The sequence below is a fragment of the Adiantum capillus-veneris genome, chromosome 25 (genome assembly GCF_014529385.1).
Source record: "Adiantum capillus-veneris isolate H3 chromosome 25, ASM1452938v2, whole genome shotgun sequence".
Lineage (NCBI taxonomy): Eukaryota > Viridiplantae > Streptophyta > Polypodiopsida > Polypodiales > Pteridaceae > Adiantum > Adiantum capillus-veneris.
This window is the reverse complement of record NC_140955.1, coordinates 71631281-71642162: the sequence shown is the minus strand read 5'-3', so window position 1 is coordinate 71642162 and position 10882 is coordinate 71631281. Positions and strand designations below refer to the sequence as shown.

The following is a 10882-nucleotide window of genomic DNA, read 5'->3' as shown; positions in this document are numbered from 1 at the left end:
GTGATGAATGACCCCATGGAGACCTGGAGGCAAAGGGTTAACAACGAAAGTAGGAATCTCGTTAATAAGAGAGTCAGGGTTGGAAGAGTGAGAAACGCGTGTGAAGCCACCAATTTCAGAACCATGAAGATCTTTAAAGTGCTTGAACCAGCGATACACGATACGGCATTGCGACTGGTTGTGAGCATAATCTGTTGCTGTAAGCGCAGTGTGAAATAGATGTTTTATACCTTTATGATGCATGCGTAGCTATGTAGGCATCCGCAGTAGAGGGTCTACGTACTGTGTTTCTATTTCCTTTTTGGTCATTATTTCTTTGCTTCCAGATCTGTTGCTATTCATATTTGTGATCGTGGTTACTGTGGTGTAAGTCACCACAATAGCCAGAAATGCGACAAAGCATAGAAAGAAAGAGCCCGATAGATTCATGGTTGTGGGCGTGAAGGGAAAATCAGTAAACAAAACTGCCAAATGGAGTTTTGTTGACTCAATAAATGCAGAGTATTTTCACTACTTGAAACAGTATGTCAAAAATGAAAAAAATACAAATGACTTTGAAGGATGTACTGCACATTTGACTGCGAGAAACAATCTCTCCAACCCCCAAAAGCCGTGATGCATCAGGGCAATGATTCATTTATCTTAAACATGCAAAGTCGCAGTACTGTACAAGCAGAGAATGAGAGAAACTTGGTATTGAGAATGATTGAGGTTTTCTTCATAGAATGAGAGAGAGAGAGAAAGAGAGAGTAGTGTGCAAGCAGAGAGATTATGGACCTCAATAATCCGAAGCGGGCATTTAAGCTAACATTTTATTGATTGAAAATGCAGCCAATTGATAGAGAGAGAGATAGAGGGAGAGTAATGTGAAAACAAAGAACAGACATGTCCTCGAAACTACCAAAATGAATTCTTGCGCTGCAAGAAAGTAAGACAAAATAGAATATACATGACCTTCTATATTTTTTTGTGATATTTCAAAAAATAGTATTTTGGACAATTAGGAGGATGGCCTATCAAATTATTATATCCCTCTGTTGAAGTTGCTTGCTAGGCTATGATCTCTTTTTTTTCTAATGCAAGAGCTACACTTTTGCTATTTGTCGCATGCAAAACATCGAACCTAAAATTATCAGTGGAACGGCTGGTATGCTGAAAAGTCTTTCCTCATTTTTTTTGGTGGTTTTCTCGTGTGTGCCTTTCTCCTCGCGTCATAGTTCTTTGTCACACCTATGTATCTCCTACCATTTTTTGTGCAGGTTATCGAGTAGACTATGTAGTTGATTTCCTTGTCTGTCCGCTGCCTCTTTGAAGCTGGCATCTCCGGTGATGTCTCCTCCCGTGTCTGAGTTGCCTGAGTAATCTCCTCCATTTAGAACTTTATGTCTGCGATGTATCCCTGCACTGCATAAGTAAATGTTAGTTGTGTTCTAATTTAGAATTGCAGATAGCTATAAGTAGTTCTTATACGTAAGGAGTGGATGCAATGTTTACCTGTTGTTTTGTTTCTTTTTCTCAACGGGTCTATTGTTTCTCCGAAGCGTTTGTTGAATAACTCTTGATCGAAGTGCCAAGTGAAATGCTCGTCTGTCAGTATTGGTTCATTTTCTTCGAGTCCCATCTCAACCCTAATTTTGTTTAATATCATGTCACCGGTTTTCCTGTCAAGGTCAAGGAGTTTGTCAAGCTCTATGTTGAAGACAAAGTGCAACATCTCAATGGCAAACAAAGAAATTCCTTTTGTCTTTGTATGTAGCAATTGCAGAGCCTCTCCGTCAAGTAGTCGTCGTGCTGTTTCGTCGTATTGCAACTCGAGTTTGTTGAGTATTTCTTTTTGCAGTTCGGTTGCCAACCTGACCTGTTTGTCACTCTTTTGCTTCAGTATCTGCTTCATTGAGTTGATGTATCTGCAGACGTGTGAGTAGTGCGGTCGTGGTTTTATGTATGAATGTGGATGCTCCCTTGCTAAATTTGCCATTCTCATTTGGCCGGAGGTAGGATAGCTTGATGAGCCGTCATTGTTTGTTGCGGATGAAGTGCTTGTTGCGTTACTTTTGAACAGATCAAATAGCTGCAAGTGAGGACAAAGAATAAGGATTTTGTGAGACGAGCTTTCTATGCATTCAAGCGTAATGTTGATCTTTAAGGAACATAGATTTTGGAATGTACAGACCTTGTTGGCTGACATGTTATAGTTGTTTTCTTAAAAACCTGTAACACAAGACACGATATTAAGAACTGCATTATACAATTTGCCAGTGAGGACAAACTTTATATCAAATGGAGTTATACAATTTTATGTGATTGTAAACATTCAAGTATCTGAAAGCAAATATCTCATAGGCTCAAACATGTCTGGTGTAGGAAGCTCTAGGATCCTTATGTGTCTTCTTTCGGTGACTCGCGAGAACATGACATACGCAAGGCCTGGCGCGAAAACTTGTTTGATGTTGAGAATGGCCTTTTTAGCTATTGTTGCACCCTGCGATTTGTGACCCGTTATTGCATATGCTAGTATCAAAGGGAATGTATATTTGTGATAATATTTGAAGTTGAATGCTCTAGTGGAGTGTTTTGTATGCCGAATGGTGATTTTAGTATTTGTGTTGTCTATGAGCACAGTGATCGCGTCTACCAGACCGGTGCAATCGTGGGATTTATCCTTGACCCTGCATGTGGCACTGTTTGTAGCGCCAATTTCCAAGTCTAGATTTGAGGTGATCATACACTTTGCACCAATAGCGACATTGTGTATTTCATTGAAAGAGGTGTCGTTGACCCAGCTCTCTAAGAGTGGCTCGTTGTCCGCGTTTGTTTTTAACACTATTCGGACTATCTGCTAGTTTGCAAAACTCCTTTGCAATATGATGTCATTGTATCTCCGAGCGTCGTCGCGATGTGTGCAAATGATTGTGGTGTTTGCGTCCATAGTTTCCAATAGTTCTTGTTCATTTATGATGCACTCTGAAAGCGTGCTTGTTATCTCTTGTTCGGTTGGCTTTCTTTGTCTAATTGTATGCAGAAAGTTGAGGAATATTGGGTCCGCTACGTGTCGAACTGAGAATGTCATCTTGTGGACTATGCCATGCTTGAAGTGTGCCGATTGTGTAATTGTACATACATGGCAGAAAGGTCCAGGGTGCTTACAGTAGCTGTGCGAAGTCTCCAAAGAGAAGCACCAATTTACTGCAGAATGGATCATGAATTGATACGTTTGTGACATTGACAAGTTGGTGAACGACCATGTTGAATGTTGTGCTTGTGAGCATTGATATCTCGTCCATTATGATAACATCAGCCTCTTTGATGGATGTGAATCTTTCGTCCCCTGGATTTCTTGATTCTGGGTAGTGTTTATTCGACCCCGCTGTTATCTTGAATTGATAGTGCACTGTTTTTGCGACACTGCTTAGCTGAGATGCAGCTGCTCCAGTTGACGCTGTCAATATGACTGTCCTGTTTTGGTGTACGAACTTGGTCGTCATGTATTTGATGAGAAATGACTTTCCGGATCCTGGGACGCCCGTGATAATGTGGAGGCCGGATGTTTTGGTGGCTGTGTCTTCGAATATCTTGTGTTGTTCAGGAGTGAGTGCTGCGTTATGGACATCGGCGAACTCTTTTAGGAGCTGCAGCATAAACCATACCGGCATTTCCCATCACATACATATCCTGCTTGTTGTTCTCTCTCTCTCTCTCTCTCATACACACACACACACACACACACACATAAATCAACACTCTCTCTCTCTCACACACACACACACACACACACAAACGCTTGCACACAAACATTGCAGAGGCTCCAGAGACTTACCTGGTCTTGCTTGTTGCTTGCGATTGCTGTTTGCTGCATGCTCTCTTTTCCGTTTTGCTGCTCGCGATTGCCGTTTCCTGCGTCCTCTCCTGCTTTTATTTTATTGCCCTCTTGGCTGCACGTTTTCAGGATGCGTTTTCTTTGGATGGGCAGAATTAGTAGCTTCTACATTTGCTTTATTTTTATACGAGCCAAGTCAGCGCCAAGTGGCATGCTTGTTCTTGCAATATTGCCTGCAAGCGTCTTACACTGAAAAGCGTAAAAAGTGACACTTGTTCTGCAAGGCAATGCTCTCAAAACGGTAAAGGGAACCTGTATCTCTTATGTGAGACGAACTGTGTGTTCTATTGTTGAGAGTCAAGACCATTGTCTTTCTACCTCTATGGTAACCTTCACTTTCATCATTGAATAACCGACTGCTGCATGCTCCGTGACGTCACCATTCATTCGGGAGAACAAGGTTTGTTCTGAATTTTTTGAAGACTTGATGATAGCAGGTAGTGTCTTGAATTCGAACTTAGAGCTGGTCTTCATGATGCTACAGAGGTCAAGCTAGCTGGCATATTTCTATATGTGTATACCTGCTGGGATGGCTCTGGCTATGTTTATGGTGGATTGGTAAGTGATCATCTGCACTCTAGTGTATTCGTTCTATTTGTCATGGGCGACTTGTATTGTCTTAAGGATGTGGGTCTGTAAGTTGGGAGTTTTTTCACTTGGCGGGTGCCTTTTTGGGGGTGAATAGGTGTTGATGCTTCCTTGTGCTTTAGTTGGTTTTTCTATTGGAGGTGCTCAGCATAAAGGTAGCAATTTGTTGAATGGTTTCTCCACTGCAAATTGTTCTTTATTTTTGTGCACGCTCAATTACAGTCCTTCAGTCCTATATATCCTAAAATGTTGGACTTTTTTGTCATGCATAGGGTTCTGCATCTTGAATATAAACTTTGGAGTTTACAAATTCAGTTGGCCATTTTTTAAATTCACTTGTTTACTTGGGTAGCCAATGAGACGGATAAGGACACCACAAACCCAAATTTGGAAGAAAGGACGGAGATCAAAGATGACAAACCTGTCATACCTAAAAGCTTAAGCATGCATGCTAATCCTTTTTGTGGTGACGTCAAGATGCTGTTCCAAAACAAGATATATACCGTTAGTGTGGCAGGTTTGCCCTTTTTTTTGTAAGCTAAGACAATGATTATGAAAGATTCTTTAGTTTTAACTTGTATGTTTGAGAATAGGCAGTGCGGCATTCAATGCGGTGCTTGGTGCTTATTCATATTGGTGTGAGTGCGCGTGTGCGCGCGCGGTGTGGTGCGTGCGGGGAAGGGGAAGAAGCAAGAGATGTGGTGGAGCAGCCTCTGGAATAAGATGATAAGGAGATCCTTATTCTCATATGAAATGAAGAATAAGGGTATGTACACACGTGGCTGGAAGCCGAACACTTGACGTCTAAGCGGGCAAAAGACGGAGCGCCTTTACCTGAACAATCTCTCACTTAAAGGTGATGCGTCGATAAGTGAGGCCTACTAGCTAAACTACTACTATGTATAAGAAACTATGTGAGAGACTCTCTCAACCTATGTCAATTGGCTCACTCTGTCAATCTACATGCATTCGTATCGGCTCTGGTGGTAGGCGAGTGTGCGTACCCACGCTATAGCCTGCATGTAAATCTTGTAGACTACTTTGTATGGTCTGCAAAGCTCCGCGAAGCATCATGCTAGTGTCAGTCATTGTACGATTGACTATCCTTGCTCCAAATGCTTCCACTGTAGCTGCTTCCCCTGCGTTATCTGCAATCACTGCATCATTAGGACTATGCCACAAATTGGCGACGTGGCTGTTGGCTGCCTAGTACACACACACCCCCTCTTGGCATGGAACAGGCCTCGGCTGGCAGGACACTGGGCTTCCAAAATTAAGGACAGAATGCTGACATGGCACTGTTGTACGGATGCCTGCGTTTTAGGGCGCTGCTTTTGGACAGTTTTGCGTGGCCTGCTTTTCTACGAATAAGCGCGTGCGTGCGCGCGCGCGCGAGAGAGAGAGAGAGAGAGAGAGAGAGAGAGAGAGAGAGAGAGAGAGAGAGAGAGAGAGAGAGGAGAGAGAGAGAGAGAGAGAGAGAGAGAGAGAGAGAGAGAGAGAGAGAGAGAGAGAGAGAGAGAGAGAGAGAGAGAGAGATGACGTGGAACTGCTGTACGGGCGCCCGTGTTTTACGACGCTGCTTTTGGGTAGTTTTGCATGGCCTGCTTTTCTACGCACGCGCGCGCGCGCGAGAGAGAGAGAGAGAGAGAGAGAGAGAGAGAGAGAGAGAGAGAGAGAGAGAGAGAGAGAGAGAGAGAGAGAGAGAGAGAGAGAGAGAGAGAGAGAGAGAGAGAGAGAGAGAGAGAGAGAGAGAGAGAGAGAGAGAGAGAGAGAGAGAGTGTCACGTGACACGTCCAACCCTATATGTCCGTGGACAAGCTACATCATGATCAGGCTTCAGTTCAGTCCCGTCAGTCTAGATAAGAAGTGATCTGGCACTTTTGTGAGTCTATTCGTAGACCGTGCATGCCCAGTCACTTAGTGTAGATGCATATCCTCCGGTTGCACACAGCATGATCATCAGTATTTCCTTCAGAATCCATCAGATTCAATCAGGGGAATTTTCCAGTGCATTTAGCCTATTTTCCCTATTTTTGGTATTTTCACTTATTATTTTTAAGTGACTTTCCAACAAAAGTAGGTAGGGCAATTTTGCTAAGTTGATATATAAGCACTAAATGGCAGAAGAGGCAGCAGAGGCACATGCTCAGCAGGCACCTTCTCAGCAAAACTTAGCAAGAACCCTTGGCATTTGCAGATTCCCCCATCCTCCCGACACCCTCAATCACAGAGTAGAATTCGTACATACGTACGGTACCTTTCCGTACGGTACAACCGTACGGTACGGTACAGTACGTACCGTATGGTACAGTACGGCATAAAAAAAAAAATTGGGCGTTTTTTGCTCGGACAAATTCCGCTAGGGAGCGCTTCCAGTTAGGCTTATTAGTGTGAAGGGGGGAAGCCTTAGGCTTTTTTAATCGACCACTGTAGCAAAAGAGTCTTTGTTCTATTACAGAGAAGTCTGCAGAGCAATGCACAGAGTCCTACAGAGCCGAGCTACGCGCGTGAAAAAGTACTTCTTCTGCCACCATGCACTCCGTACTCTTCTCTCGCACTCCGTACTTCTCATGTGCGTGCACTCTTTTGCATTTGCAATGTGGAGGATTCATTATGCCGCGTAAAACCAACCCCAAATGGTCGCTCCACACCAATGTTTTGAGGATCATCACGACCACTTCTCAGCAAGGTTTTGGTACACGCTTATGGCAATGCAAGTATTGTGGGGACCAATACACCAACACTATTACGCGAGTCAAAAAGCACTTGACAGGCATCGCGTGCACTGATCAGATTGGTGCATGTGAGAAAATACCACCACCTTTGAGGGAGCAGCTTATTCAAGAGTATTTTCCTCTTGGTGCTCCTGCTTTGAGAGGTGCTCCTAGCACACAGGATGCTTTACATGATGCTTTTGTTGCAGAGCTGGAGTCTTTAGGTGCGGAGACAGAGGTTGGAGGAGGTTCGGCCTCCATGCAACCTCCTACTTCCAGGAAGAGAGCACGTGTTGGTGGTGAAGGTGAGGATTCCTTTCCACGTGAAAAAGGTACATCTGAAACATCAACGCAGACCACTTTGCCTAGTCTCATCTCTTCTCAGGCTTGGGTGAAAGAGCGTCAGAGGGTGGTAGAGATGGAGATATGTCGCACTCTTATTGAGTGCAACATATCTTTCAATGTTTTGCGCACAGATCAGTGGGAAAGAATGGTAAAAGCCATTGCACAGGTGGGGCCTACTGAGACATGGACAGATCTTGATTACACAAAGATGTGCACCACTATGTTAGATGAACAAAAGGCCTTAATTGACAAGGCGCTTACGGCTGTGAAAGCTGGATGGAAGGAGTTTGGATGCACCATTATCTCAGATGGTTGGGCAGACATACGCAAACGACACATAATCAATATTCTTGTGTCTTCTGCTTTGGGCACCTATTTCTTGCGTGTTGTGGATGCAAGAAAACTAGGGGAAAAGATCACGGCTGAGTTTATTTTTGGTCACATCAAAACAGCCATAGAGGAGGTTGGCAAGGAGAATGTTGTGCAGGTGGTGACAGATAATGCAGCTAATTGCAAGGCACTGGGATTTATGGTGGAGCAACATTTTCCTGGCATAGTGTGGACTCCATGTGTTGCACATTGTTTGGATTTGCTCATGGAGGATATTGGCAAACTTTCATGGGTGCAGCCCATAGTTGCAGATGTAGTCAAGGTCACCACATTCTTTCGCAAGAAACATTAGGCTCTTGCTATCTTCCGCAGCCATAGCACTTTGGATATGGTTCGACCTTCAAAAACCAGGTTTTCCTACATTTACTTGGTTTTACAGAGGCTCTACAAACTTAGAGATCCACTACTACAGAGAGTGGTGGATCCAAAATGGCGAGGCATGTCAAGATCGCAGGATGAATCTACAAAATACTTGCAGAGGCGGATCCTTGATGAGAGCTTTTGGCAAGAAGTGCACGCTCTTTCACTGGCACTCAAGCCAGTCTACGTCCTCCTTCGATTGACGGATATGGAGGGATCGACCTTGGGACTAGTCTATCATCTGTTTATGCAGATGAAAGACCACGTTTCCAAATGCGATCTGTTGACTATTGATCGGTAAGGGTTCCTCATGTTCTAATGGTTGTAACTTGTCTATTTTAACCATCAAGTCTAAGTTATAACAGTTAACTTGTATTGACAAGTTGTTTTGATATTTCAGCCGATCAGATTTATTGGGATGTGTTGAGAGCCGCTAGACTTTCATGAGCCGTCCCATACATGCGATGGCTGCCATGCTTCATCGTCTCTACAGGTCGCCAGAGCTATGGAGTGATACCTTGCTTAGCACAAAACAATCAGAGTATGTTGGGCTCATGTTTTCAGAGGATGATCATCTTGGGATAGACAAGGAATTCACCAACTACATGAATGACATTGGCGCTTCTTTCACAGGAGCAGTTTCTTTGAGGAAGGAAGCCACAAAGTATCCTTTGACGTGGTGGCACTCGTATGGGAGAGTTGGTCTTCTCAACCTCTCATGCATTGCTCTTCGTATCCTTTCCCAGGTTAGGAAACTTCCATCTATGATTACATTGTATATATCATTTTAAACTTCTAACTTCATCTTTATATTACTTGACACTTGTCACTCTCTTACTGATGATTGCGCTCTTGCTTGATCACTGAGCAGGATTGCTCGGCTAGAGTATGTGAGCGCAATTGGAGTGCTTACTCTCTCATACACACGAAGATTCGAAATCGCCTTAGCACTTCTCAGTTGGAGAAGTTGGTGTATTGCAGAGCCAACATGAGGCTCGTGCGGAGTTACCATTCTTTGGGGCAACCCAAATAGGTAATTACCTTGATGTTGGCCACTGTAAACTCAACCTGCAAGCATATGCCATAAATAAGTCAGTTTAACTTTATTTTACTCTTCAACAGGTTGATGCGATAGAGCTGAAAATGGTAGATGATCCTAGACCAGAGGAGGTGGACCGACAGATTAGAGACGAGCAGGAGTAGATTCTCAGAGAGCTGCATAGAGAGCTCGAGAGCGTGGATCGTCGTGTGACTAGATCACGTGCACGAGCTCTTAGCCTTCCTCTACGCACGGTGGGAGGAGATCCAGACACTGTGAGACGAGAGAGTATTTGCAGGGGGAAGCTTCCTATTCGCTCCATTAGCAAGCGAGCGAATGAAGCTGTCCGGCTCATCCATGCAGAGATTGCTGATATGCCTGAGGAGGCTTGTGGTGCAGAGGTGCTTGTTCCAGAGTTGACATATGCTGAGCCTGACCCTGAGTTTGATGAGGAGGGCAATGTCCTTGATGATGGGGGCTTGCTCTCTACTGACGATTCATCTTCCGCATCTGACACAGACTTTTGAGGCCGCACGTCTTAGTGCACACTGGTGACTTCATGCTTTGGAGGACAGGTTGCAGCAGACTTTTATTGTTATTATGGCATTGTAGTATTTCACAGTACTTTGTTTTGGATCTTGATTCAGTTTGTATGGTATATGCCCACTTCTGGCTAATGCCATGGACATGACGTTTGAACTTTCTAGTTGTTATTTGGTCTTATGATTTATGGTCATTGGTTTTCTCATTGAGTATTGAATCTTGAGTCATTACGTTTTTTGATCAATATGTTCATTTTAAGCATTGCATTGTTAATGAGGCTGAATTTTGAAAGGTCTCTGAACTTAAATTTAGTGTAATTGTCTTTTTTTACAAATGGTATATACCTATCACGTACCTAAAGGTTGGTTCAGTACGGAAGTACGTTCCGTACGTACCTAAACCATACCGTACACTACGTACCTTTCCACCTTGCTCAAGCACCCTAGAGTTTTGTGTTTCTAGCAGTTCACGCATCATCAGCAACTCCAGATCCCCAGCGTTTTACATCCCTGGAATCATCGCCATACTCTTCCTGGCGTTTTCCCCATGATCGCCAGCTTCCCCAATTAGCGAGTGTTTTTACTACCGCTCCGCCAGTAGATCAGCATTTTTGGTTTTCAACCTGTTTTGTACCAGAAGACTCAACGTTTTCAGCATGCATAGGAGGTAGCAGATTCAGCCCCATTGGTTGCAGAAGATCCCCCATTTTCAGCCATAAAAACGCAGCCCAAACAGTCATTTTCAGCCACCGGAGGTAGCAGATAGACAAACACAGATTTCAGCCCTAAAGTCGTCGTCGTCATCACTGCCGTCGTCATCGGCATAGTCCCAGATTGCATCAGTCTAGCATCGTCATTGTACCACTTTGTGCAATCATAAGTAGAGCACTCTCGCCGACGAGAGTGGGGCCTTCAGAGGAGGGTTTTAGAACGTCTCTGATGTTGTATCTCTCTTCTCTCTCTATCTCTCAGTCTCATACACTTGCACGCACAGTGTCCATTCACTTTGTTTGTGATTATAGCACTT

General features: G+C 43.9%; 1 protein-coding gene and 2 pseudogenes across 1 annotated transcript; 2 read left to right on the top strand and 1 right to left on the bottom strand.

The window, feature by feature from the left end:
- Positions 1 to 1272: 1272 nt before the first annotated feature.
- On the bottom strand, positions 1273 to 2188 carry LOC147425088 (uncharacterized; annotated as a pseudogene).
- A 4890-nt stretch (positions 2189 to 7078) lies between these two features.
- LOC147425087 (uncharacterized) lies at positions 7079 to 8711 on the top strand. The gene is made up of 3 exons (XM_086500023.1): positions 7079 to 8176; positions 8294 to 8571; positions 8675 to 8711. The coding sequence occupies exons 1-3, from the start codon at positions 7079 to 7081 to the stop codon at positions 8709 to 8711; spliced, it is 1413 nt and encodes a 470-aa protein (XP_086356149.1).
- Positions 8712 to 8738: 27 nt separating this feature from the next.
- On the top strand, positions 8739 to 9877 carry LOC147425086 (uncharacterized; annotated as a pseudogene).
- Positions 9878 to 10882: the final 1005 nt, after the last annotated feature.

Excerpts from the sequence above, each read along its gene's own strand:
- LOC147425087 (XM_086500023.1), top strand. The coding sequence starts at position 7,079 with ATGCCGCGTAAAACCAACCCCAAATGGTCGCTCCACACCAATGTTTTG. Across the intron at positions 8,177-8,293 it reads TAGTTGCAGATGTAGTCAAG|AGGCTCTACAAACTTAGAGA; the intron begins GTCACCACATTC and ends TTGGTTTTACAG. Across the intron at positions 8,572-8,674 it reads GATCTGTTGACTATTGATCG|CCGATCAGATTTATTGGGAT; the intron begins GTAAGGGTTCCT and ends TTGATATTTCAG.